We start from the raw sequence: 23,099 nt of genomic DNA on the forward strand, positions 1-23,099 counted from the left end.
GCGAACCTGTTAGTTATGATTTACAATGACTGGCATGGTGTCACAATCAAAGAGCTCTGGGTAAATGCTTGTGGTGAAAGAGGATGAGGATGGAGATGAGGGTCCTGAGGAAGGGTCCAGACAGGCTGCCCGACCCATGGAACCTGAGGCCTGAATAAGGCCTGGGATCCACTTTCCCCTCTGCCCTGAAGGGTCCATCTATGGGCAATTCTAAGGCACAGTGGTGAAGGACATGATCAGCCCACCAAGCGCGGTCCTCTGGTCTAGTGGCAGCCCCTTGCCTAGAACACAGTGCAACAAGCATTCCATTTAGAAGATCTTCCTGAACACACTCAAGCAGCATTCGCTAATGGAAATGGAGACAAGGTCTTTCTTGGAACAGAGTGTCCCAGAAGACACTCTGCCCCAAGACCAACCAGGTCCCTTTTAAGGTCCCTGAGAACAGCAGCCTGGGAGCAACCAAGTCTTTCAAAGGCTGACAAGGCACAGAGTGGATGAATGAAAAGATAATAATACATGGAAAACAACAACAACTTTGGCTTATAAAACCTCCAACCTGAGGCAGGGACATCAGTGTCCACCAACATGCAAAACCAGATATGATTGTAGCAGATGGTTATCAGAAATGCTTTAGCATTTCCCACACCGCCCACATCCCTGCCCCTCAGCCCCTGGGGGACACACACACACACACACACACACACACACACACACACACACACACACACACTCTCTCTCTCTCTCTCTCTCTCTCTCTCTCTCTCTCTCTCTCTCTCTCTCTCTCTCTCTCTCTCTCTCTGCAGAATAAGTCAGGGGTTGGCATCCAGAGCCTGATGTCAGGATAGAACTCTTGGCACTCTGCACTAAATCACCGTGATTAGTCCTATCTAGACAGCAAAAGTAACACTGGCCTAAGCCTGAATGGCAGGGTCTGTCCAGTGAGGAGTTAGGCTGCACCCAAGACTGCCAGGTCTGGAAAGTCTTTCACTTCTCCTACTTCGCTGAAAGGCTGTCCACCCTGATTGAATGTCAGTTTATACCGTAACCGGATGGGCTCCTGAGCAAAGATAAAAGATGTTATTTTAGTGGGGAGTGAACACAGAGACAGGCCCAGAGTAAAAGCCTTTACCCACCCTGTAGTCACCAAGTGACAGTATATGTATGTTAACTCCACCCAAGTGAGGGCTTCAAAAAACTGTATGACAGGCATACCCTGGCCTTGACCCTCTGGGACTACAAACACAAAGGGGGCCAGGCTTACATCCTGGGAGTCCTCCCACGCTTTTGCAGTCCTGGAGACCAGCTAAGAGGACAGACTGGCCTCACCCTTTCAGAGGATTCCATGGGATTAGGGAGAGTGTGTACCACTCCCTTGGTGCCCAGCTATGACAATCTCGTCACAGATCTTTCAATAAGCCCCAAAGGAAAACGGACTCTGGCAAGGGACATTCTACCACCATCCCAACCAAAGCAAGACCTCAATATTACCTCTCTCCACCTGCCCAGCTGCCTCCCTAGAGTTCAGGGGCCCCCATTTCCCTGCTACCACAGACACCAGAACATACTTTGTGTGGATTGTCAAGCAGCAGCATCTGAGAGATCACAGCTGGAGGCATCAAAGGACTGAAAGCAGGAAGCTTGGAGCTGGACGCTGGCTGTAGTTTCACTCTCATTGACTATTGGGGGGAAAAAGAATCCAACATATAACTCATTCCTAACAAACTACAGCTTTAATGAGGGAGATCAGATGATCGGAGAGCTTGGCCTCCACCCCACCAATTGATGAAAGGATCCAAAAACCCTTCCACTCATACATGGAATGTATCAAAGTTGTGTGATCAAAGGTTGGCTTCTGGGAGGCAGCATGAAGAGTGAGAGCATATCTTGAGTTGAATTCTAACTCTGCCTCGTACTAACTCTGTGATTTGGGGCAAAATATTTAACCTTTCTGAACCTTGGATTGATAATTTAATTTATAAGACAGAGGTAATAATAGCACATGCCCTACAAAATTACCATGAGTATTAGAAAACACATAGTTTATTTTTGTCTGCTTTGAATCCTTCCTTTCAGGACAGGCCCCTTGCCCATTTCTTGTGATTCTGGGATGGCTGTTAATCTGTGGGGAGCTACTTCCCTCGAGAAAAAAACATAACATACAACTTGGCCAGAGTACCTCATACCCCTTAACACGAGTTACTGGTCCAAGGTATTCAAGTAATACCAACAAGGCCAATCCTAGCCCTTCCTTAGGTAATCAATATGCATGCCTCATGTCAGGGGAGAGTTTCCTTCTGAGATAAAAAGCGATAAGGACCATGTAACTCTGGAGCTGCTGGTAACCATTTTCCTGCTTGGTGGAGGGAGTCTATGAGAGAACAGGGTCCAGAGAGGAAAAACAAAGTCAAGAGATGGAAAGTGACAGATTCTTAAGGAACTGTTTAAGAATTTACCTGAATCCAGCCACTTTATCTGAAGTCAGACGTTAAGGAATCCTCAGTTAAATGAGCCAACAAAATTCCCATTTTATCTTAACCTACTTTGAGTGAAGATTCTAACCCTTCCAACCTAATAGATAACATCCCAGCAAAGGACCTGGTGCTCAAAAATGATAGTCTTTATTGAAAAATTCAAAGGAGCGGGCCAGCCGCTGACTCACCTTTGGCACAGCTACTTGAAACATGATGTCCCAGACAGGCTGGGTGGCCGTGCTCATCATGGTCAACAGTAGCACCTGTACCTCTGGGTGGCCAGGGGCCCCAGTCTGGGAAAAGTGGAGCAGAATTCTGAATCCATTCCGGTCATACACGATAAGAGGAGGCAGGTTGCCTGGTAGAGAAGGACCCAACCGAAAGGATTAGCACTATTACAGACTCCCCTGAAAGAGGAGCCATGCTTGAAAGAGATGTGCACCTATCACCAAATCCTGTTGCTTCTCCAGTCAGAACAGCCCCTGGAATTAACCCTCTGCACCACCATAATCCAAGTCCTCGTTACCTCTAGTTGGACTCCTGTGACATTCCAAACTGATCTCTCCCCTCCATCCAACCATCCAGTACCAGTTTAAGAAAAAAAAAACACATTTTTTTGAGCAAGAAATGATTACGATTAAAATAATGTATGAACACTACAGAAAATACAGGATACCATAAAGGAGAAAATAAAAAACACCCTTAATACTCCCCAGAAATAAGCACTGCTAACATCTGGGCCTATATCCTGGTTTTTCTTTTATATGACTACATACACATAACATCTCTTATATTTAATTTTACAGAACTATAAAGACAGTAGATCTCTTCAAATTAATTAGGTCTTGGAAATACTAAAGGGATTGTTCTAGTTTAGCTAAGAAATGATTCGTAAGTTAATTTTGGGAAAAGATACATTAGACTAACCATTAAAAAAGAAGGGAGAGTAGGGCTATTTGCATTAACAAATACTCAGATATGTACGAAACTGCAACTGAAACCAGCATGCAGAACAGACCCAAATATGAGAATTTAACATGTCAAGAGCATATTATTTGAAAATTACTGGCTGATTCAATAAATGGCAGGCAGCTTGCTAACCAACTGGAAAAAATTTTAATGAAGATCCTTATTTCATGCCAAACATCACTTAACAAAATGCACATTATAAAAATATAGTTTAACAATGAAACTGTCGGAGATTTAAAAGACTGAAAATACTCATGAGGTATGGAGGTGAGGTTATGGGGAAAAGGCAACCCTTCCAGGAAGGAACTTGGTAACGAAGATCAAAATTTTAAATGTCTACACCCAGCATTTCCACTTTTAAGCATATATCCTAATGAAATAATCAGGAAAGTTTCAAAAATGGATCTCCATTTTTTGCAGTGGGTGTTCACTGTAACACTGTTTACAACAGTAAACAACTGGAAACAAATTATCCTTCAGAAAGAAACTGAATAAATGAGTTACAGTACATGTTAGTGCCATAAGAATGAATTCATTTTTTAAAAATCAAGGTTTTGAAGAATAAGGGCATGAAACAATGCTATAGCTTAAAATATTAAATAAAGCAGGATATAAAACAGTATATATACTATGGTGACAATTTATTAAACGTACGTACATGGATAAAACAGGAAAATACATCAAGACATTAACAGAACTTCCATCTCTGGTTGGTAATGGTACAGATGATTTTAATTTTCTGCTCTATCTTTTCTAAAACTATATTGAATTTTGTTTTTAGTTTTGTTTTTTAATAATTTCAGATTTACAAAAAGTTACAAAAACACAAAGAATTCCCATGTACCCTTCACCCAGTTCCCTCAAATGTTAACATTATATATAACTACAGTGCAATTATCAAAACCAGGAAATTAACAATGAACATTTATTATGTTTAAATAAAAATTAATAAAGTAAGTATGCAAAGGGCCCCCACTGCTGACTTTATTTCCTCTGCCTGGTTCCAGGGCTCTCTGTAATCTGAGCTCACCACACTGAGCCACAGGAAGGCCCTGTGCCCAAGGAAGGGGTCCTGTGCCCAAGGAAGGGGCCCAGGCCCTAGATCTAAAGACCGCAGTTGTTTCCCGCTCACATACCAGTGTGCTGACCACAGGCAGTCTCACCTTACTTAGCTGGGCCTTCCGTTTCCATTGCTTTGTAAGGGAGGTTAATAGCTACTTTTCCTGCTTTAATGAGGATCATTAGAAAGGAAGAGGATCACCAGCCAAATTCTTCCTTTCTTTCTAATTCCACCTCTTCTGAGTTTTTTCAGATCACACTGAACATTCCCTTCTTGAATTCCAAATGAAGATCATCTCCGTAAGTGGATTCAAGGCCCCTAATTAAATTCCGCCTGCCAATATCCTTCAGTGTCAACTCCAAGACAGAGAAAACTAAAAAAAGTATTAGCTAAGAGAGGATGGGCCACCCGCCTTATCCTCTGTCCCCAGGCAATATCTCTCCCCCACTCATCTTCCCCAGTTTAAGAGCCACCCATACCAATCCAGAGTGGATAAAGTTGGGCATCTAACAGAAAGGGAAAAAAAGGGTGAAACTGTACTTACTGGGCTTAACAGACTCCAAAGGGACAAACACTTGAGCCAGAGGTGTATTCTGGGAAGACGGAGAAGAAGCCAATGGGCCAGCCTCCCAGGACCAACCTGGAGAGGACTTAGTACCTGGTGGCACTTCCTTGGGGATACTTTTCTGCGGAATATAATTCCTGCAAAGAAATAAGATCAAGACTGGCAAAAACTGTAGAGAATTCCAGGAATCTGATTAGGTTTTGTGAAAAATAAGGGGAAAAAAATATATATATATGCATGTGTATATGTGTGTATGTATATACTTTACGGGTGTATGACTTTAGACAAGTAATCTAACCCATGCCTCAGTTTTCTTACTGTAAAACAGAAACAGTTTAGTATCTATCTCATAGGCTGTTACAAGAATTAAGTGAGAAAGTATATGAAGAGCACTGAGCGGAATGTGTGCATACAGTAAGGACCCAATAAAGTAATTAATGTTGTAGTCGTCAGGCAGTCTCTGACAATAAGTAGCTCAGTCAGATGAAGTTTCCCATACATGATCACCAGCGTGACGTAAGCTAGGAAGATAACAGCACAAGTTACACTGACCACTTCATTCCTACTTCATGATTTTGTCCATTTGGAATACAAATCAAAAACATTTATGGAAAACCAAACTCCAGACGTAAGTAACCCACCAAAATTATAATTATTACTGACCCCATGTCAAGTGGTTATAAACAGTAAACTAGGAAGAAACCCCCTATGGGTACTAACAAGAATGACCTCCCAGCACATCTCCATTTCCACCCAGCTCTGTGCTCTCCACCAGGGACACAGCTCTCAGGCTGTTTGGGCAAAGGCAAAGTATTCCAGCCTTGTCAGAGGCAAAGGGACAGGATCTATGAAAATATGTTTATACTCATACCTAAGAGCACCTCTACTTTTATAAATCTGTACTATAGAAACACTCCAGGTTCCTCCAACCTGGAAGCTATGTAAATATCCACAAGAGGGAAATGATTAAATATATATATTATATGTATATGAATTATTATTCAACTATTAGAATGAGGCAAGTTTAGATAAACTGATGAAAATGTATCCAAGACGTGTGATATAAAAAACCACAGTGGAGTACAGTTTGTAAATTATCATCTCATTTGTGTAAAAATAAGCCACAGTAACACATTACTACATATGTAGAAAAAAAGCAAAGAAGGACCATTCAACACTGTCTTTAGAGAGTGATATTTGGGACTTTCTATATTATCTATTTCTCTAGTGATCAAACTTCGCTTCAAATTACACTGAAATCAGGAAAAAAAACAAACAAAAAAACAACCTATAAAGACAAAAAACATCATCATCATCTACTGCTGTTGCTCCTTAAACGGCGTTTTGGAGGTCCTGGCCAAACGTGCACTTTCCTGACTTAGGATGCGGAATAAAAGGAGCAGCACACACTGAACTCCGACAGAAAGGAAGCAGCCCTTCAGGGAGAGCAGCATCCCTGGGCCCCGCTGCCTGGCCTCGCGCAGTGAGCGAGCACTGCACCAGGAGCCACTCTTCTATGCTCCTTGCCCACAAGACTCACAGAGGTCCCGGAGACAGCTGTGGGGAGAGGAGATCCAGCAAGTTCCTTTCTGCAGAAGGGCTCTGAACACCACCACCCGGCAGTGTGCTGGTGGCAGGGTTCCTCTTTTCCTGACCGCAATTCTGACTCGCAACCTGTCAGACCAGGAATGACTAAAGTAAGGCCAGAGCATGGGTGACTATGAGCCATGGTAACATCGTGGCACAGCTCTCCGGACCCCAAAGCCCAGGCTTACTACATTTCCTGGGGCAGGTGGAGAAAGGTCAAGAGGACATGACTCCTCAGCAGACCCTTAGTAAGCAGGAGCCTGGATACAACACAAAAGGGTAGGGAAGACGGAGAGCAAAATCCCTCCAGGGGTTCAAGCCAGACAGTAGAGGTGAGGAAGAGGCTTTGACCTCTGAGTCCACAGGGCCACCAGGCTATGCTGTAGCCCTCCCCCCTCTCCCAGGCAGTGCTGCCCTCATGAAGGTAGGTTTGAGGGACTTCCCCTCTCCTCTCCGGTCCCTAGGAAGAGCTTCCTTACCTTCTTGGTAACTGGGCCATCACTGATCCCTGTAAAGAAGGAACAGAGTGAGATGCACATCAGTAGCTCTACCTGATACGAATTGGAGACTGATACCATCATCCTTTCTAGAACATTTAGAAAGCCCAGACAAAACAAATTACCCAAAGTCATTCAACTCATTCATGGCAAATCTGAAACTGAGTACGAGGAGGACCTCTCTGAACTTCCCGGTATACCCAATTCCCTCCAAAAACAGGCACACTCTCGCCAGGGGGAATGGGTTTACTCTCTCCCTGGGAATCAGGACCATTCTGTGCCTGCTGCCCCTAAACACCACCCTCACCTAAGGCTGCCAGGTCCTGATGCAGTAAAGATGGCGCCACAGTCCCAGCCTGCTTGGATCCACTGTCCACCTCCAAGTCAATCAGGGGGCAATTCTTCATGCAGCCTGTTGGATTCTGAAAGACTAGAAAACAGACAGTTAGGAAAATAAGTCAGTCAGAATAAGAGCAAAGTCTCCACTTAAAGGCTATCAGTTTCCCTCAGGCCTCCTCCCAATCAAAAGACATCACATCACCCCATCCTTAAGCACACCCCAGATGAACCTTCCACCTCAGCTGACTGGCCTGACTTACAGCCTTGAGTGGCATATGAAATACGAGGTAACCAGAGGAATTGCCTTCCCACCCCAGTAAACACAGAATCCTCTAACGGTCCATTCAACCTGGACAGTAGCAGAGCTGACTGCTCCAGGTCAGAGGCCTGTGAGGTTCTGACCACAGTGAATCAGAATCATCTCGAGTGCTTGATAAAAATGCGGGTCCCAGCTCTAAGTAGTCTTGATTCAGAAGGTCCAAGAATCTGCATTTTAACCAGTACTCCAGATGATTCTGATTTAACTAGCCTGGCACTAGGAACCACCTGAAGAAGGTCATGTTTTTTTTGGTGTGAGCTCCCATAAGTAAGCACTCATGAGAGGTGCAATCCAAACCTGGGCACGGTATAGCCACCGCTTCTGTTTACAGCCAAAGCTAGTTCCAGCCTAGCAGTCAACCCGTGATGGCACGTGGGGCAGAGGCTGGCTATATAAAACCAATTCTCAAGGGAAAGGGAAAAGAGGACATGCTCTCTCATTTCTATACCATAACCCAGAGCGTTCAGGGATCCATTTCTTTCCCGGTGTTTGCACGCTGCCCCACGGCAGAGGGTGGGAAAGGCTCTCTGCACATACCTCTGGAGACAGGTATGTCTCCCAAAGAGCTGACCACTGTATTTCCAAAGGTGACACGGCCCTCCATCACCTGTTTGTACAGCAGAACTCCCTGGGTGAGGAGGTCATTTGCCTGGAGAACCTCCGCTGAAGAATGAGAGAAAAATCAGAATCCCCTGGTTTAGCTACCAACAATCTCAGTCTTTTTTAAGCCACTCCACAAAGCAGCTGTCACACGGCTCTATCAGGTTCAGTATATCCATGCCTCCTGCCCCCAGATGACGAGATCAGTCCCCTGGCACACCCAGTCACTCAATCCCTGAACCTCAACACTTTCTTCACAGGATGTAGGAGGAACCAATTTTTTTCACTTTCTTTCTCTGTACTGTCCAATATGATGGCCAACACTTGAAATATGGGTCTTTCAACTGAGGAACTAAAACTTTAATTTTAAAACTTTAATTTTAATTCAAAACTGAAAGCTAGTTTGTCAATGTGCATGCAAATACTAAAAGAAATTTTTGGTACTTTATTCAGTTATTGGGAAGCGTGTAGAAAACAAGCTGGTACATGAATCTACTTTTTCACCTGTAAATTTTATAAAATCTAAGTACAGATCAAGTATTCCTGATGAAAATTTGACATCCAAATTAAAACATCCTGTAAGTATAAAATACGCAGTGGATTTCAAAAATGTCAAGAGTATCTCATGATCTGGTTTACCTGCAAGAAAGCCTCTCCTAAGAGAGAGACAGAACAGCGACAGGGCCAGGGGCTGTGTATAATACTGCAGGCCACAGTACTCGGAGAGCACTGCAAGAGCGACCAACTATTCATTTCCTGTCAATTTTTAAACTGGATGGAAGTTGTGAACTAACACGAGGTTGAATTCACCTGGCAAAGTGTTTTATTTGGCATGTGCAAGGTGATTAAAATTTAAATTTTGTGACCTCTGACTTCATTGCAACCAGAGGAAATAACGGTTTAGACAATAATTACATCACAAAAAACCCAGAAAACCAGATACCATGGGCCTCTTCACATCACCTGTGAAGCATTCTTGCTCCCCAGCACACGCCCTGCCATTTGAACCTGAATCTGAACAAGCCTCCTGATCCAATTTATAAGAAAGCAGGAATTTCAGAAATATCAGGAACAGAGAAACATTAAATACCGTGGGAGATGCCATCAGAAAATTGAGACCAAGAGAAACTCTGCAAGTCAAAGGACATGTTTTTCATGCATGAAGTAAAAAAGAACAGGGGCTATCCATTAAAAGGGACTTAAATATCAACCAATTACAAAGTGTGGTTTTTCTTTTTGGTACTGATTTATAACAAACTTAAAAAAAAGAAAGAGGGTCAGCAAGGAATGATTAGAGGGAAAAATGCCCAGGAAAATCTGAACACTGACTGGTTACTTTGAAATGTTTGGAATTTGCTTAAAAATAGAATTGGGAGGACTTCCCCGTGGCCCAGAGGTTAAGACTCCGACTTCCACTGCAGGGGGCACGGGATTCGGGGAACTAAGATCCTATAAAAATAAGTAAGTAAGTAAAGTAAATAAATAAATAAATAAAAGTAAATGCATAGACAGTCATCGAACAGACATCTAATAAGGTGCCAGACCTTATTAAAATAAAAAAAAAATAGAATTGGGGATGTAGGGAGGAGGAGGGAGGGAGAAAGCAGTACAGATAAAACAAGATCAAAAGACTGGCCATGAGTTGGTAATTATTAACAAAAGGTGAAGAGTACATGGGGATAGAATAAATCCCTTTTACGTGTTTTGAGATTTTCCATAAAATAAAATAGTTTTAAACGTTTCAATACCTGTGTACAGGATTACAGTTCTCCCCTGTGCCTTCCACTTGGTATCCCCACTTAGACTCCCCACCCAGCCTCTGAAGGCACTTTGGGTGTGAAACCTTCCAAGGAGCCCCTCTCAGCTGTTTCTCAGACCTCTGAGAACGTTCAGCCTTTCTTCAAGCCTTCAATTGTAGCCGCTCTTTCTTCTATCCCCTTCACACCCAATCTACATGGTAAATTTCCACCCTTTTCTATGCTTTCAGACTTGCGGCTCATTTCTTGCTCAAACCTAGATTCCTCTGGAAATTAGAAGAATCAACTCAGGCCACGCCCTCCCCAAGCCCAACTACCATAACACCTAGGGGCCACCGTCTTGTTTCTGCGTCAGCAGCACGGCAGGAAGCCCCACGTCTGTCCTACACTCTTGGGTGCTGTCTATGCCTAAAGAATAAGACTGTATCAAGGGACTTCCCTGGTGGTGCAGTGGTTAAGAATCTGCCTGCCAATGCAGGGGACACAGGTTCAATCCCTGGTCTGGGAAGATCCCACATGCTGCGGAGCAACTAAACCTGTGCGCCACCTACTATTGAGCCTGCGCTCTAGAGCCCGCAAGCCACAACTACTGAAGCCCACACGCCTAGAGCCTGTGCTCCACAACAAGAGAAGCCACCACAATGAGAAGCCTGAGCAACACAATGAAGAGTAGCCCCTGCTCGCCCCAAATGGAGAAAGCCCGCACACAGCAACAAAGACCTAACGCAGCCAAAAATAAATATAATTTTTTTTAATTAAAGAGAAAAAAGATCATACCGAGCGCATCGTCATCATCGGTGGTATCGCTTGCCAGCCGGAACAGGGTGGGCCGCAGCTTTTCACACCTCTCATACACGACCTACAAAACAGAGCTTGTTATATAAATTCTCAGTAAGTGTGTTATAAAAAAAAGAAAGATCTCAAGATGTGTAAATGTGAAGAAATGGGAAATCTCTACACTGCTGTCAGAAATACAAAATGATACAAACACTCTGGAAAATAGTTTGGCAGTTTCTTAAAGAGTTAACTATACATGTAGCATGTGACCTAGCAATCCCACGCCGAGGCATTTACCCAAGAGAAAGCAAAGTGTATGTTCACACAAAATCCTGTATACAACTGTTTACAGCAAGTTAATTCATAATCACCCAAAGCTGGAAACAACCCAAATATCCATCAACAGATGAATGGATATACATATTGTGGTATATGCATACAACGGAGTACCACTCAGCAGTAAAAAGGAATAAACTACTGGGACCTCCCTGGCGGTCCAGTGGTTAAGACTCCACCCTCCCCAGCATAGCACAGGAAGATCAGCTCGGTGTTTTGTGACCACCTACATGGGTGGGATAGGGAGAGTGGGAGAGAGACGCAAGAGGGAGGGGATATGGGGATATATGTATACATATAGCTGACTCCTTTGTTATATAGCAGAAACTAACACACCATTGTAAAGCAACTATATTCTGATAAAAATGTTAAAAATGATAATAATAATAATGAACACTGCTTTGCAATAAAAAAAAAGACTCCACACTCCCAAAGCAGGGGCCATGGGTTTGATCCCCGATCAGGGAACTGAGACCCCACATGCCAAGCAGTGCAGCCAAAAAAGAATGGGTCTCAGGTCTCAAATAATAACTCCAAGGGGGAGAAGAGAAGCCAGACCAAAAAAAAAAAAAGTGTAATACTGTATCATTCCATTTATATAAGAGTCTAGGAAATATATACTAATCAGAACAGAAAACAAATCAGTGGTTGCCTGGGGATGGGGAGAGAGGCAGGAACAGAAGGGAAGGGAACGAGGAAGTTGGGGGCGGGTGAGGGACATAAATTTTGATTGTATGATGACTTCTTGAAATACATGTGTATTCCTAGTATGTCAGTGATACTCAGTCCCACCTGAAATTTAGTTTTAAAAAGAGTACCTGCGGGCCTCCCTGGTGGCGCAGTGGTTGAGAGTCCGCCTGCCGATGCAGGGGATACGGGTTCGTGCCCCGGTCTGGGAGGATCCCATATGCCGCGGAGCGGCTGGGCCCGTGAGCCATGGCTGCTGAGCCTGCGCATCCGGAGCCTGTGCTCCGCAACGGGAGAGGCCACAACAGTGAGAGGCCCGCATACCACAAAAAAAAAAAAAAAAAAAAAAAAAAAGAGTACCTGCAAGGCTGCCTGGTCTGGCGGGGCCTGCCCGGGCCTGCGGTACATGCTCAACATTTCCTGCAGCACCTTCACGTGGCTCCGTACCTCCTCCACAGCACTGACTCTCTTGGACACCTTTTCTGATTTTTCTTGTTCCTTTTGGGAGACAGAGGATGAAGTGAGGGGGCAGAAGCTCTGAAGAAAGCCTGAACAAGCGCCGGCAAAGGGGCGCTGCACTGTGGAGAGCTCAGGGAAGCCACCAAAACACAGAGTGAATGGAGTGTTCACTCAGTGGGTAGAGAAGATGCTCAAGGCCCGGAATTCCTGGGACAGACAATGCAGTTTGGGGAGCTAGGACTACTCCTTTGCACCATCAGCCTTAATCCCTCTGGAAAAGAAATTCCCAAACCTGGATTCTATCCACACCAATACCGGTCACTGTGACGGAAACTGGTGTCTGTGAAATGCTTTGAGTTCCTAGACAGAAGTACTTGAGAAACACACAGCAGTTTCTGCTTCCAGTCACCACCTCACCGCCCTTCAGGGAGCCCACAGCTGTTCCCCGGTTCACGGCTAGGCGGCCATCCCTTCTCCCAGACAACTGTGTACCCACACCCTCAAGCACACACACACATATACACTGTCCAGCCCCTGTCAAATGCTGCTTCTGCAGAACCCCCTGGAAAATGCCCACCTCCTTGACCAAATTCTTGATCAGCCGGTTTGCAGCCTGAAGATCCTCAGGATGGTTGCTCTTCAGAAGCCTTGTCAGAAGCTGAAGAGGGAACAAGACTAGGTGAAACCAATTCCCTCTGTGTCAAACGGCCCAGACTGATAGCACCAGCAATAGCAGAATCAGCACTAATAACAGCTCGCACATTTTATATGCATTACCTTACCAAATCCTCACAACGACACAGTAACGTAAGGATTATGACCGTCCCCACAGACCACTGGTTTTTCCACGGGGTAGGGAGGTGGATGTCCCCAGGGAACCTCTGGCAAAGTCCGCAGACATTTTCGGTTGTCACAACTGGGGGTACTCCTGGCATCTAGCGGGTAGAGGGATACTGTACACACTCTATCCTACAGTGCCTAACGACCTCCAACAAGAAAGTTAACTGGCCCAAAATGTCAACAGTGCCAAGGCTGTCTTGGACCGCATACTATGATGTGACAGACCTTGGCGATCTTGTCCACCTTATTCCCAATAGGTATAGGAGTCACTCACTCTTTGTTGGATGGATGGCAGGACAGGTGGAGATACTGAGTGCCAGAGAGTCTAAGCAGCTGACACAAGACTATCTTTCTCAGAAGTCCATGCCGCACCTCCTCCCCTGTTCCGCCCACCCTCTGCAATGGTGAAGCACCCGTAGGAGAGGAGGCCAGAGGGAAAGCCGCCCAGAACCCAGCACAGCCCTGCTCATTCTGCCCACAGTGAGCACCTAGGTCCAAGGGAAGAGTACAGCTGACAGTTGCAGTTGGAAGGCAGAGGGTACCAGAGGAGACCCATCCTCGGACTGGAGTCTTCCTGGTTCTACACTCACCAGACCTTGTGAGGGACCGAGAACACTAATGACCAAAAGCACTGCCACCTTTCAGGGGCACCCTGGAGTCATCCCTGGGTCTTGGCCTAGGTTTGGACCACCTTGCTTTTCCCTTCCCTCTCCTTACTGACGTCTGAGGAGCAACAATTCTGGGAGACAGTAATGGAAGGAAAATGGGTGAGATCACGCTTACTGACATGAAAAAGATCTGAGACAACATACAACCAATTCTTTACTGCCCACTCTCCCCCCACGACACCACACTCTGGATATGACCGACCACCCACATTACCCACTAGGGTTATCCTTTCATACTTTCTTTCCCTCAGGAACACTGAACAGATAAAGTGAAAGATATAAAGAACAGGACACTTATTATTTGGCCTACCCACAAAGAAAACATCCAGACCTTCAGCTACCTCTCTCTGCTCCACAGGGAACTCAAAAGCCACCTCCCCACACTCTCCCACACTTTGGTTCGGGATCAGGGGACATGGCAGGAGAGTCCCTAAAAGAAGGGATCTGTGGGGGTGGGATGAATTGGGAGATTGGGATTGAGATACATAAACTAATATGTATAAAATGGACAACAAATAAGAACCTGCTGTATAAAAAGGTAAATAAAATAAAATTCAAAAATTCAAAAAAAAAAAAGAAGGGGTCTGGTCAGACTCCAGGTAGGCCACCAAGGTCAGGGAGAAACTCCTTACCTTTGACTTTTCTTCATCGGCATCAAAGATGGAGCTCTTGGGCCAGGGAGAAGGTGGGGGCAAGATTTTATCCACTGGTAGTTTAGGGTCTTGCTTTATGATTCCTAAAACATGCAATTCATGAATATACGGATATAGGTACCCGTTGACTTCAGCAGGATCCAGTATAAAGCCCAGAAACCCCTGGTTCCTGATGTCCCACCAGGAAAACACTGTCAACGACCTTACAGAGATACACCCAGGGTATGATCAAGGCTCTGCATCCTCCCTTGGGAGGATCCATGGAACCAGTACAAAGTTGGGGAGGTCAGAGCCAACTAAATCAGAGCAGAACCGGACTGTAAGGCTAGTGGTCAACGGGCCTTACACTATACAAACACTGATCATTTTATGCAGGTATACAACCTCCCAGAGCCCAGAAATTAGTGTAGAATCCCCAATACTCCTAAAAATGTTAAGTGAGTGCATGCGACAGGGAGAAAAATAGTCCATCCTGAATCCAGGTTCCTCCCACAGAGCCCAAGAGAAAAGGAACATGGACTCCCAGCTTCTACACAAGACACACTCTGGGGCTCACAACACGAGAGGAATAGGCTCATTCTCCAAAGGCCTCGCAAAAAGAGAATGGGAAAGGCCTGATGGCCCACTGAAATCCTTCTCTCCCGACAGAAAAGCCTCACACTGCTGGGGGAAGGACACCAAACCTGTTGTCCTTAGAACAGTGGTGAAAACCTACTGCAGCTGGAAAAAAAAGAAAAGAAAAGCCTGTGCCCCTGGGGGAGGGGCAGCAACGTGTCCCGGCCCAGACCCGAGTCGGGATGGGACAGGATCACAAACAGGTCCCACCAAGACCAGGGACACATGCCTGCCTGAGACTGAGGCTTACTCACAGCAGAACCAGCACCACCACCACCAGGCTACAGGCACTGAGGAACAAGTAGTAAGGGTCTACTGTCAGGAAAGGCGATGGAATAAGACCCCCTCTGAGGTGTAGAGCAAGAGGAAGACCCAAAGCTGAGAGTAGAGCAGATACTGAGAGAAACTCTCTAGCAAGTCAGCCTCCACCCTCAACACAAGCTAACACTAGAGGAATCTGGAACCTGGCATAGTGAGGGTAACTACAGCTACAACCATCTCAAACCTAGCTCAACTCCTGTCAACCGGAAGGAACGGTCTGCCCATTTCCAGGGATCAAAATTACTGCGCCAGCCTCTATTGTTTTATCTACTGGACACAAGATCTCCAGCTTTCACCCAAACTGACAAAGCGTACAAAAAAGCAAGAAGGAACAACTACCATGAAAAGGGAATGCAACATAAGTAATGGTAGTGAGACCTTGTTTCTTCAGCATCTGGTAAGCATCTCGGATCTTGATGTCTTCTGGAAACCAGACTGTCCAACTGAAGAGTATTTCAATGACTCTTCCTTTAACTTTTTCTGTGGTCCAGGAGCCTAGGTACTGAAAAAGGAAAGGGAATTACAGAGCTGGAAGGGACTTGGTGAGACAGGAGGGAAGGTGGCAGGACATAACCTTTAGAGAATGACACAGCCGTTGAGAATACGACATAAACTGGTTAGAACGGATTAGGCCCAAGATGACCTAAGATTTGACTTCCAGTAGACCTTGAGCTTCAGTATATGCTCATTGTAATACATTACCTAAACGACACACCCACAGGTGCCATGACCGTTCAGAGGCTGACCATAAAAGGCCAGAAAGTGAGCGGTGGCCCAATTCCTGGAAATCTCTGCCCCTTCCCCAAAACAGCTGGAATAATCCTCCCACTCGTTAGCCTATGAAATCACCCAACCCATAAAAACTAACCACCCTGTATTTCAGGACTGCTCTCACCTTTTGAGACATTCTACCTTTGGAATGTATATCTCTCTAAATAAATCTGTTTTCCCACTTAGTTCTCGGGGCAGAGCCGCCTTGCCTGCACACTTGTATCCCTCACAGGCATCCTATATTAATAAATCTACTTCTTGCCTATCACTTTGCCTCTTGCTGAACTCCTTCTGTGCTGAGACATAATGAACCTGAGCTTCAGTAAGTCCTGACACCAGGTGATTGACTTTAATTAAAAGACAGTGGGTTTGGGACTTCCCTGGTGGCGCAGTGGTTAAGAATCCACCTGCCAATGCAGGGGACACGGGTTCGAGCCCTGGTCTGGGAAGATCCCACATGCCGCGGAGCAACTAATCCCGTGCGCCACAACTACTGAGCCTGTGCTCGGGAGCCTGCAAGCCACAATTACTGAGTCCACGTGCCACAACTACTGGAGCCCGCACACCTAGTGCCCATGCTCTACAACAGGAGAAGCCACCACAATGAGAAGACCGCGCACCGCAACCAAGAGTAGCCCCCGCTGGCCACAACTAGAGAAAGCTGGTGTGCAACAGCAAAGACCCAATGCAGCTGAAAATAAACTAATTAATTAATAATAATGATTTAAAAAAAAAGACAGTGGGTTTGAGTCCCAGCCCATGGGTTCAAGTCCCAATCTGAGTTTTGGCTGGGTTCAAATCCCATCTTAGCTGTGCAGTTTCATTAGTAGACTGCCCAGCCCACACTATCACTAAAGAGATGGCTGCTGAGGCCCAGAGAAGTGTGCTGCCCAAGGCTGGTAGACAGTTGAGGCACAGCTAGAAGACAAATTATCTGGCACCCATTTCCAGGGCTCTTTCTGGGTTTCAAAGAATCAACCTATAAAGCCACTAAAATTAAATCCTACCATATATTGGCCTAGGTTAGAGCCACTGGGGACACTCCTTATTTGACTGTGGCAAGTCTAGAATAAAAATGTATTTGGCATGAAAATAAGGTAAAGTGAAAGGAACTGCTGAAACTCAAATGTTTTGAATCATTATAAAAGATCCTCTTAAAATTAAATAAAAGGGGGCTTCCCTGGTGGCGCAGTGGTTGAGAGCCCGCCTGCCGATGCAGGGGACACGGGTTCGTGCCCCGGTCTGGGAAGATCCCACGTGCCGCGGAGCGGCTGGGCCAGTGAGCCATGGTCGCTGAGCCTGCACGACCGGAGCCTGTGCTCCGCAACGGGAGAGGCCACAACAGTGAGAGGCCCACGTACCACAAAAAATAAAAAAAATAAAAAATTAAAGGATTATGGAAATAAAATAAATATATATATATATATATATATATATATATATATATATATATATATATATATATATTTGACCCTTGTCCACAGTTCCTCCTGGCACAGAATTTCAAAGACCCTTGGAATTTCCTAAGTGACAGGAACGTCTTTCGTTATTTACAATGAGCCCCCATGGACCATACCTGAGTTTCTGCTAAACACTCCTGGTGGGCACTTAGTTTCAAGGGAGGGATTGACCACGTGATTAGAGGGTTGGAACTTTCAGCCCTACCCTGACCTCCCCAAGAGGAGAGGGAGGCTGGAGACTGAGTTCAATAACATGGCCAGTGATTAAATCAACCATGCCCACATAATTCCAGATAAAAACTCCGAAACAACCAGGTCCAGAGAGCCTTCTGGTTGAACACATGGATGTGCTGGGAGGGTGGTATGCTCAGGTTCCACGGGAGAGGGCATGGAAGCACTGCAACCCCTTCACCCCCAAGACCTTGGCCTATGTATCTCTTGCATTTACATCCTTTACAGTAAAAGAATATTAGTAAGTATAGCGCTTTCCTGTGTTCTGTGAATCTTTCTAGTGAATTATGGAACCTGGCAAAGGGGGTCAGAGGAAGCTCTGAACTTGTAGTTGGTCGAGCAGAAGTGCAAGTAGCTTGGGCATCCCCGAGACTTATGACTGGTGTCTGAAGTAGGTGTAGTCTAGGTAGGACTGAGCTCTTAACCTGTAGGGTCTGTCCTAACTTTGAGTACTTATTTTCAGAAATGAATTAAACCACAGGACACCCAGTTGGTATCAGAATTGCTGGGAAGCAGCAAAGGAAGGTTCCACCAATGTTAGTTACCCGAGAATGGTGTCGCTAAGACAGTTACCAGGAGGAAAGCTACAGAAGACAAGGAAAGAAGGAAACTTAGAGCTACACCTGACATGTCTTGCTATCTCTACCAGGAAACCTGTGCCCACCAGCTAGGCCCCTCTGTGCTCGCCCCTCTAAGGCCACCTGTCTACAAGGCCATTTTTAAAGGGAGAATTTGAAAATGCTAACAGTCAAAGGGCGGGGATCAGCTGATGACCATGACCATCATCCTACACCCTGGAGAGGAAAGCTTTCACCTCTCAGCTCTCACAAACCTGGGACAGGCTGGCAGGTTCTATCCATGAGCAGGTCCGCCTCTGGACCAAGAAGGGTGACAGGAGTTTGAAAGCTGGGGGGCATGCAGAACAGTGAGCAAAGCCAAGCCCAGGGTACTCACCTTTGGGGACAACACTTTGATGAGCTCGTTCAGGAAGCGGAACTTGGCCACCTCATTGTGGAACTTCTCCCCACAGTGGTTCACACACACCTCCAGCACCTGCGCAGACACAGGACCCCCATGAGAAGGGGAAACCATTGGCTCCAGGGCTCATTTCAAACCCGGTAAGTATTTGCTGAAATCATGGCTCAAGACTGAGGACACTAAAGTTTGGGAGAAAGGGTGACACTTTTAGATTAAGAAAAAAAAGCACCTGTTTGCTCTTGTTGTAACTGACAGGTTTGTGCCCAGGAAACAGCTCAGTGGGGTACCCTGAGGTCACCCCACCTTTTAAGGAGACCCTTTGGGCAGGTGAAACCAGTCAGAGAATCACTTCCTTCTTTCTCCTTAGAGGCAGAAATTGGACATGGAATACCCAAGAACTGTTAAACTACGGGTTACCTGCTGGCACTTGAGTGACAAATTGGGCCTGTAAATGTTTTCTTTGGTCCACAATCTTGTTTACCATTTCAAATCAGTCACCAATATTGAAAAATTGAGAGAATTCATATATTTAAAAATCTAGATTTCCAGTTTCTCTTAAACAGGAAGTCCTAGCAACACTGGGCCCAAACTCACGCCTGACAACAGCCAGCGGGTCCTGCACTGTAGCTGCCCTCTTTAGACTGGGCATGGGCTCTCCAGTTCTTTGGTCCCCACCCAGCAGCTCATTCACTTATGTTACCAATCTGGCCCTGTGGGACTTGACCTTGCCAGCCCTGGTCTAAAAAGGGCAAAAAGAAATAAAGCCTTCCTTTCCTTCTCGCAAAGCGGGCTCAGTACTACTCTCCAGAAACAGATCTAGGATGGGGCAATCTGGGCCCAGAACTCCCTCCAGCCTGCTTTCTCAAGGCCAGTGAAGGTGAACGTCTCAGAGCCTCTTCCCCACAGAAAGGCTAGCCTCAGGACAGGAGAGCTTAGGCTAAGGGGCAAGCCGAACTCACCGTTAAGGCATAAAGAGCTTCTTTCTCTTGTGGAGACTGGATCTTGTGGGCCAGTAGCCAAGGTGCATGGGTTGAGCTAAGGGAAAACAAAGACACCTGGACTCTGGGCGGAGAGGAACACACCAGTCTGGCTGAGCACACCTGGTAAAGTCCCCTCTCCTCCAGGAGCTCGGGTCCCAGAGCAGAGGTGGGATGTGACTGCACACGGCCAGGCACGAGCCCCTGAAGGCGGCTGACTCCCACCCACCCTTCTCATAGCTACACTTCCAGGGCACACCATCCTCTCCCCAGTCAACCCACAACTTCCAGAACTGTGAGTAACTTGGTCGTGAGCAGCACAGACCTTGTCTGTCATATGACAACTGCTCAGTTAACACTAGAGCGGAAAATGTGATCAACCTTCTTGCTCATTTCAAAATGAACATTCAGCAACATGCAGATAAAACATCCGGATTACTGACTCATTTCTTAAGTTCCTATCCAGATACTTTAGAAACCAAATTCAACAAAATCTTACCCCTTTTTCCCCTGCTTTTTCTTAAGAAAGACTGCCTTTAAATTATGGAGAACACACTGATCTTTCACATTGCTACGTACCCTAGGTACGTTCTATCCCTAACATTCAGAGATCTCCTCAGGAGTAGTGTTTCATAACACTATTTAAAATTTTTTAAATAACTGCCAGTTACAAACTGACTATTTGTTTTTTAGAAAACCACATGAATTTGCTACTTCTAGAAAAATAATGTACTCAGTAGATCATGGAGGGAGAAAAAAAGGAAACAACGATCTATGCTACGTAAAACAATCCTGCAAAACAAAGGCATGCACAGTCTGAGGTGCCCCCAAAGTCAAGCATGTGTGTGAAGTCACCTTACCCATTGGGATCAGTGTTCACTTGGTCACAGAAATTCTGAATAGCTGACCAATCCTGTTCTGACATGCTTGGGTCTGTGGCTTTATCTGTTAAGGAAATAAAAAATAAAATTAAAGTATAATAAAGAGAAACAAACACCTCTCCACACCACTAGCCCCCCAAATATGACAACAGCCAAGGACTGGGACATCACCTCTAGGGGATCAGACCCAGTGAGCAGAAGCTGAAAGGGACAGGGGCCTGCACTGATCATCAGCGTCAGGCACAGTGTCTGGCCCATGATACGGCCTCAGTGACTGTTTGCTGACTGAATGAACAACTAAACTGGTTAACAAGCTACTGTCCTGAAAGGGGCTCCATTCCCAGTGCAGGGGATGGCCTATGTACACCTTCTTCATGCCCGTGTCAGGACTCCCCCACTTTGGCCCTGCAATGAGGACGGGCTTGGGCCAGCATCTGGGCATGGACCAGAACCTGTAAGCTTCTTAGCCATGTGACAGGAAGACTAGAACATACAATGTAGCCCTGAGCGGCTCCCACCATATCCTCAAAGCAACAGGCCTAAATCTGAGCCTCCATTTACTGAAATCTCCTGACCATCCTATGTAAGAAGCTTCTCCACAAGTCAGTGGCTTATCCAGTCTGACGAGAGGACCTCCTTGCCTTCACTCCTCAAAATGCTATTTCTCTCTGCTACCATACACATGCCCAAGGAACCCAGATCTAGTCAGGCTAGGGTCTCCCCCATTGGAACATTCATATTCGGATGAAATCTGAGGACACGGAGCATGAAGAGCACCAGGGCACAGCCAGGAGCAGGAGATACCTGGAGAAAGAGGGACTGTCAGAAGGCCTGATGTTGAGACCATGCTCCACGGAAGAGAGGGGCAATCCTTGACTTCCTGGAATAAGGGGTTGTGTGTATCTTTCCTGGTAATTGATGGTAGCAGCTTCTTCCTCTCCTCCCACTGCTGCTGCCTAGAATCCCCGGCCAGCAACCCAACAAGGATGCCCATTCCACATGCCCTGCCCCCAGACTGAACCAGGCCACATTCTCACAAAGGAGTTGCTGAGACTGTCTTCGTCCTGCCCTTTCATAACATTTCCCTTACTCCCCACTGTCCAGCCTGTCCTGGCCTACCTGGCTCTCCAGTGAAATATCTTAGTGGTCCTGACAGAGAAGCTCTTTCAAGTTCTGCAAATAAGTAATTCTTATGATCGCATCTCTCACACTATTCTTCTTGCCTGAACGTCCACTTCTCTCCTCTCAAAATCCTATCCATTCTTCAAGGCCACTCTGAATTTCTGTCTCCTCCCAAAAGCCTCCTCCCACTGCTCCAGCCCCTAGTAATTCTCCTCCCTTCTGATCACTTTAGACTACACAGTCATCCAGAGTTTAACTTTTCCAGACAGCAGTCACATTTATGTCACGCAGGAGTCATATGCCCCACAGCTCAACAATGAGATTCAGAGGGCAGGTACTCAATCCCCCATCTTCCCACCCACCAACTCCATCCTAAGTGAAAAAAGACAACAAAGGAGAGCAAAGGAATTAGATGATCAATTCCCATATGCCCCTCACCTTTTTCCTCCTCAAAGCTCTTTCCCTAGGTTCCATCTCTCAAAATGCTGTTCACCTTTCGAGTCCCAATTCAAATGCCACTTCATAAAGACTTTCTTAATCTTTCTATCTCCCACCCCCACAAAACAGAAGCCAACCCTTTCTTCTCAGAAGGCCCACATCTTACCTGCTCTTTCAGGATGGGGATCTCCAGCTCCATCCCTTATTAGTTACCTGTCCTTGGGCTCTCTGAGCTTCAGTTTCCTCAACTATAAAATAAGGAAAATAGTACCCTCCTCATGGGATAGCCATGAGATTTTTAAAAGATAGTGTCTAAAGTACTCAGTAGAGCAGCAAACATTAAGTAATCAATAAAAGACAGCTAATCTTATAATAGTCTCTGCCTTGTACTTCAGTATGTACACATGACTTATTACACTTAAAACTTCAAAAGTTTATTCAAAACGAAGGCAGAGGGACTTCCCTGGTGGTCCAGTGGGTAAGACTCCATGCTCCCAATGCAGGGGGCCCGGGTTCGATCTCTGGTGGGGGAACTAGATCCCGCATGCATGCCACAACTAAGAAGTCTGCATGCCGCAACTAAAGATCCCACATGCCGCAACTAACACACACCAGAGCCTAAATAAATAAATATTTTTTTAAAAGTTGGTAGCAACATATTCAGTAAATGTTAAAAAAAAAAAAAAAAAACGAAGGCAGAAGCCATAGGTTTCCTATAGTG

At 45.7% G+C, this 23,099-nt stretch overlaps 1 protein-coding gene across 1 annotated transcript in view; it reads right to left on the bottom strand.

The window, feature by feature from the left end:
• Positions 1-946: 946 nt before the first annotated feature.
• The window catches only part of GGA2 (golgi associated, gamma adaptin ear containing, ARF binding protein 2), a gene marked incomplete at both ends in the record, with an annotated part of 28,921 nt that continues 6,768 nt past the window's right edge, over positions 947-23,099 (bottom strand). Inside the window, 16 exons of the mRNA XM_079718761.1 lie at positions 947-1,057; positions 1,566-1,676; positions 2,660-2,829; positions 5,045-5,202; positions 6,606-6,739; positions 7,132-7,160; positions 7,457-7,579; positions 8,345-8,470; positions 10,942-11,023; positions 12,325-12,462; positions 13,001-13,081; positions 14,564-14,667; positions 15,899-16,022; positions 18,937-19,035; positions 19,920-19,995; positions 20,798-20,882. Of these exons, the coding sequence (XP_079574887.1) occupies positions 947-1,057; positions 1,566-1,676; positions 2,660-2,829; positions 5,045-5,202; positions 6,606-6,739; positions 7,132-7,160; positions 7,457-7,579; positions 8,345-8,470; positions 10,942-11,023; positions 12,325-12,462; positions 13,001-13,081; positions 14,564-14,667; positions 15,899-16,022; positions 18,937-19,035; positions 19,920-19,995; positions 20,798-20,882 (1,751 nt within the window). The remainder of the gene's footprint in view (positions 1,058-1,565; positions 1,677-2,659; positions 2,830-5,044; positions 5,203-6,605; positions 6,740-7,131; positions 7,161-7,456; positions 7,580-8,344; positions 8,471-10,941; positions 11,024-12,324; positions 12,463-13,000; positions 13,082-14,563; positions 14,668-15,898; positions 16,023-18,936; positions 19,036-19,919; positions 19,996-20,797; positions 20,883-23,099) is intronic.

The sequence above is a fragment of the Hyperoodon ampullatus genome (assembly GCF_949752795.1).
Source record: "Hyperoodon ampullatus genome assembly, chromosome: 14".
Taxonomy (NCBI): Eukaryota; Metazoa; Chordata; class Mammalia; order Artiodactyla; family Ziphiidae; genus Hyperoodon; species Hyperoodon ampullatus.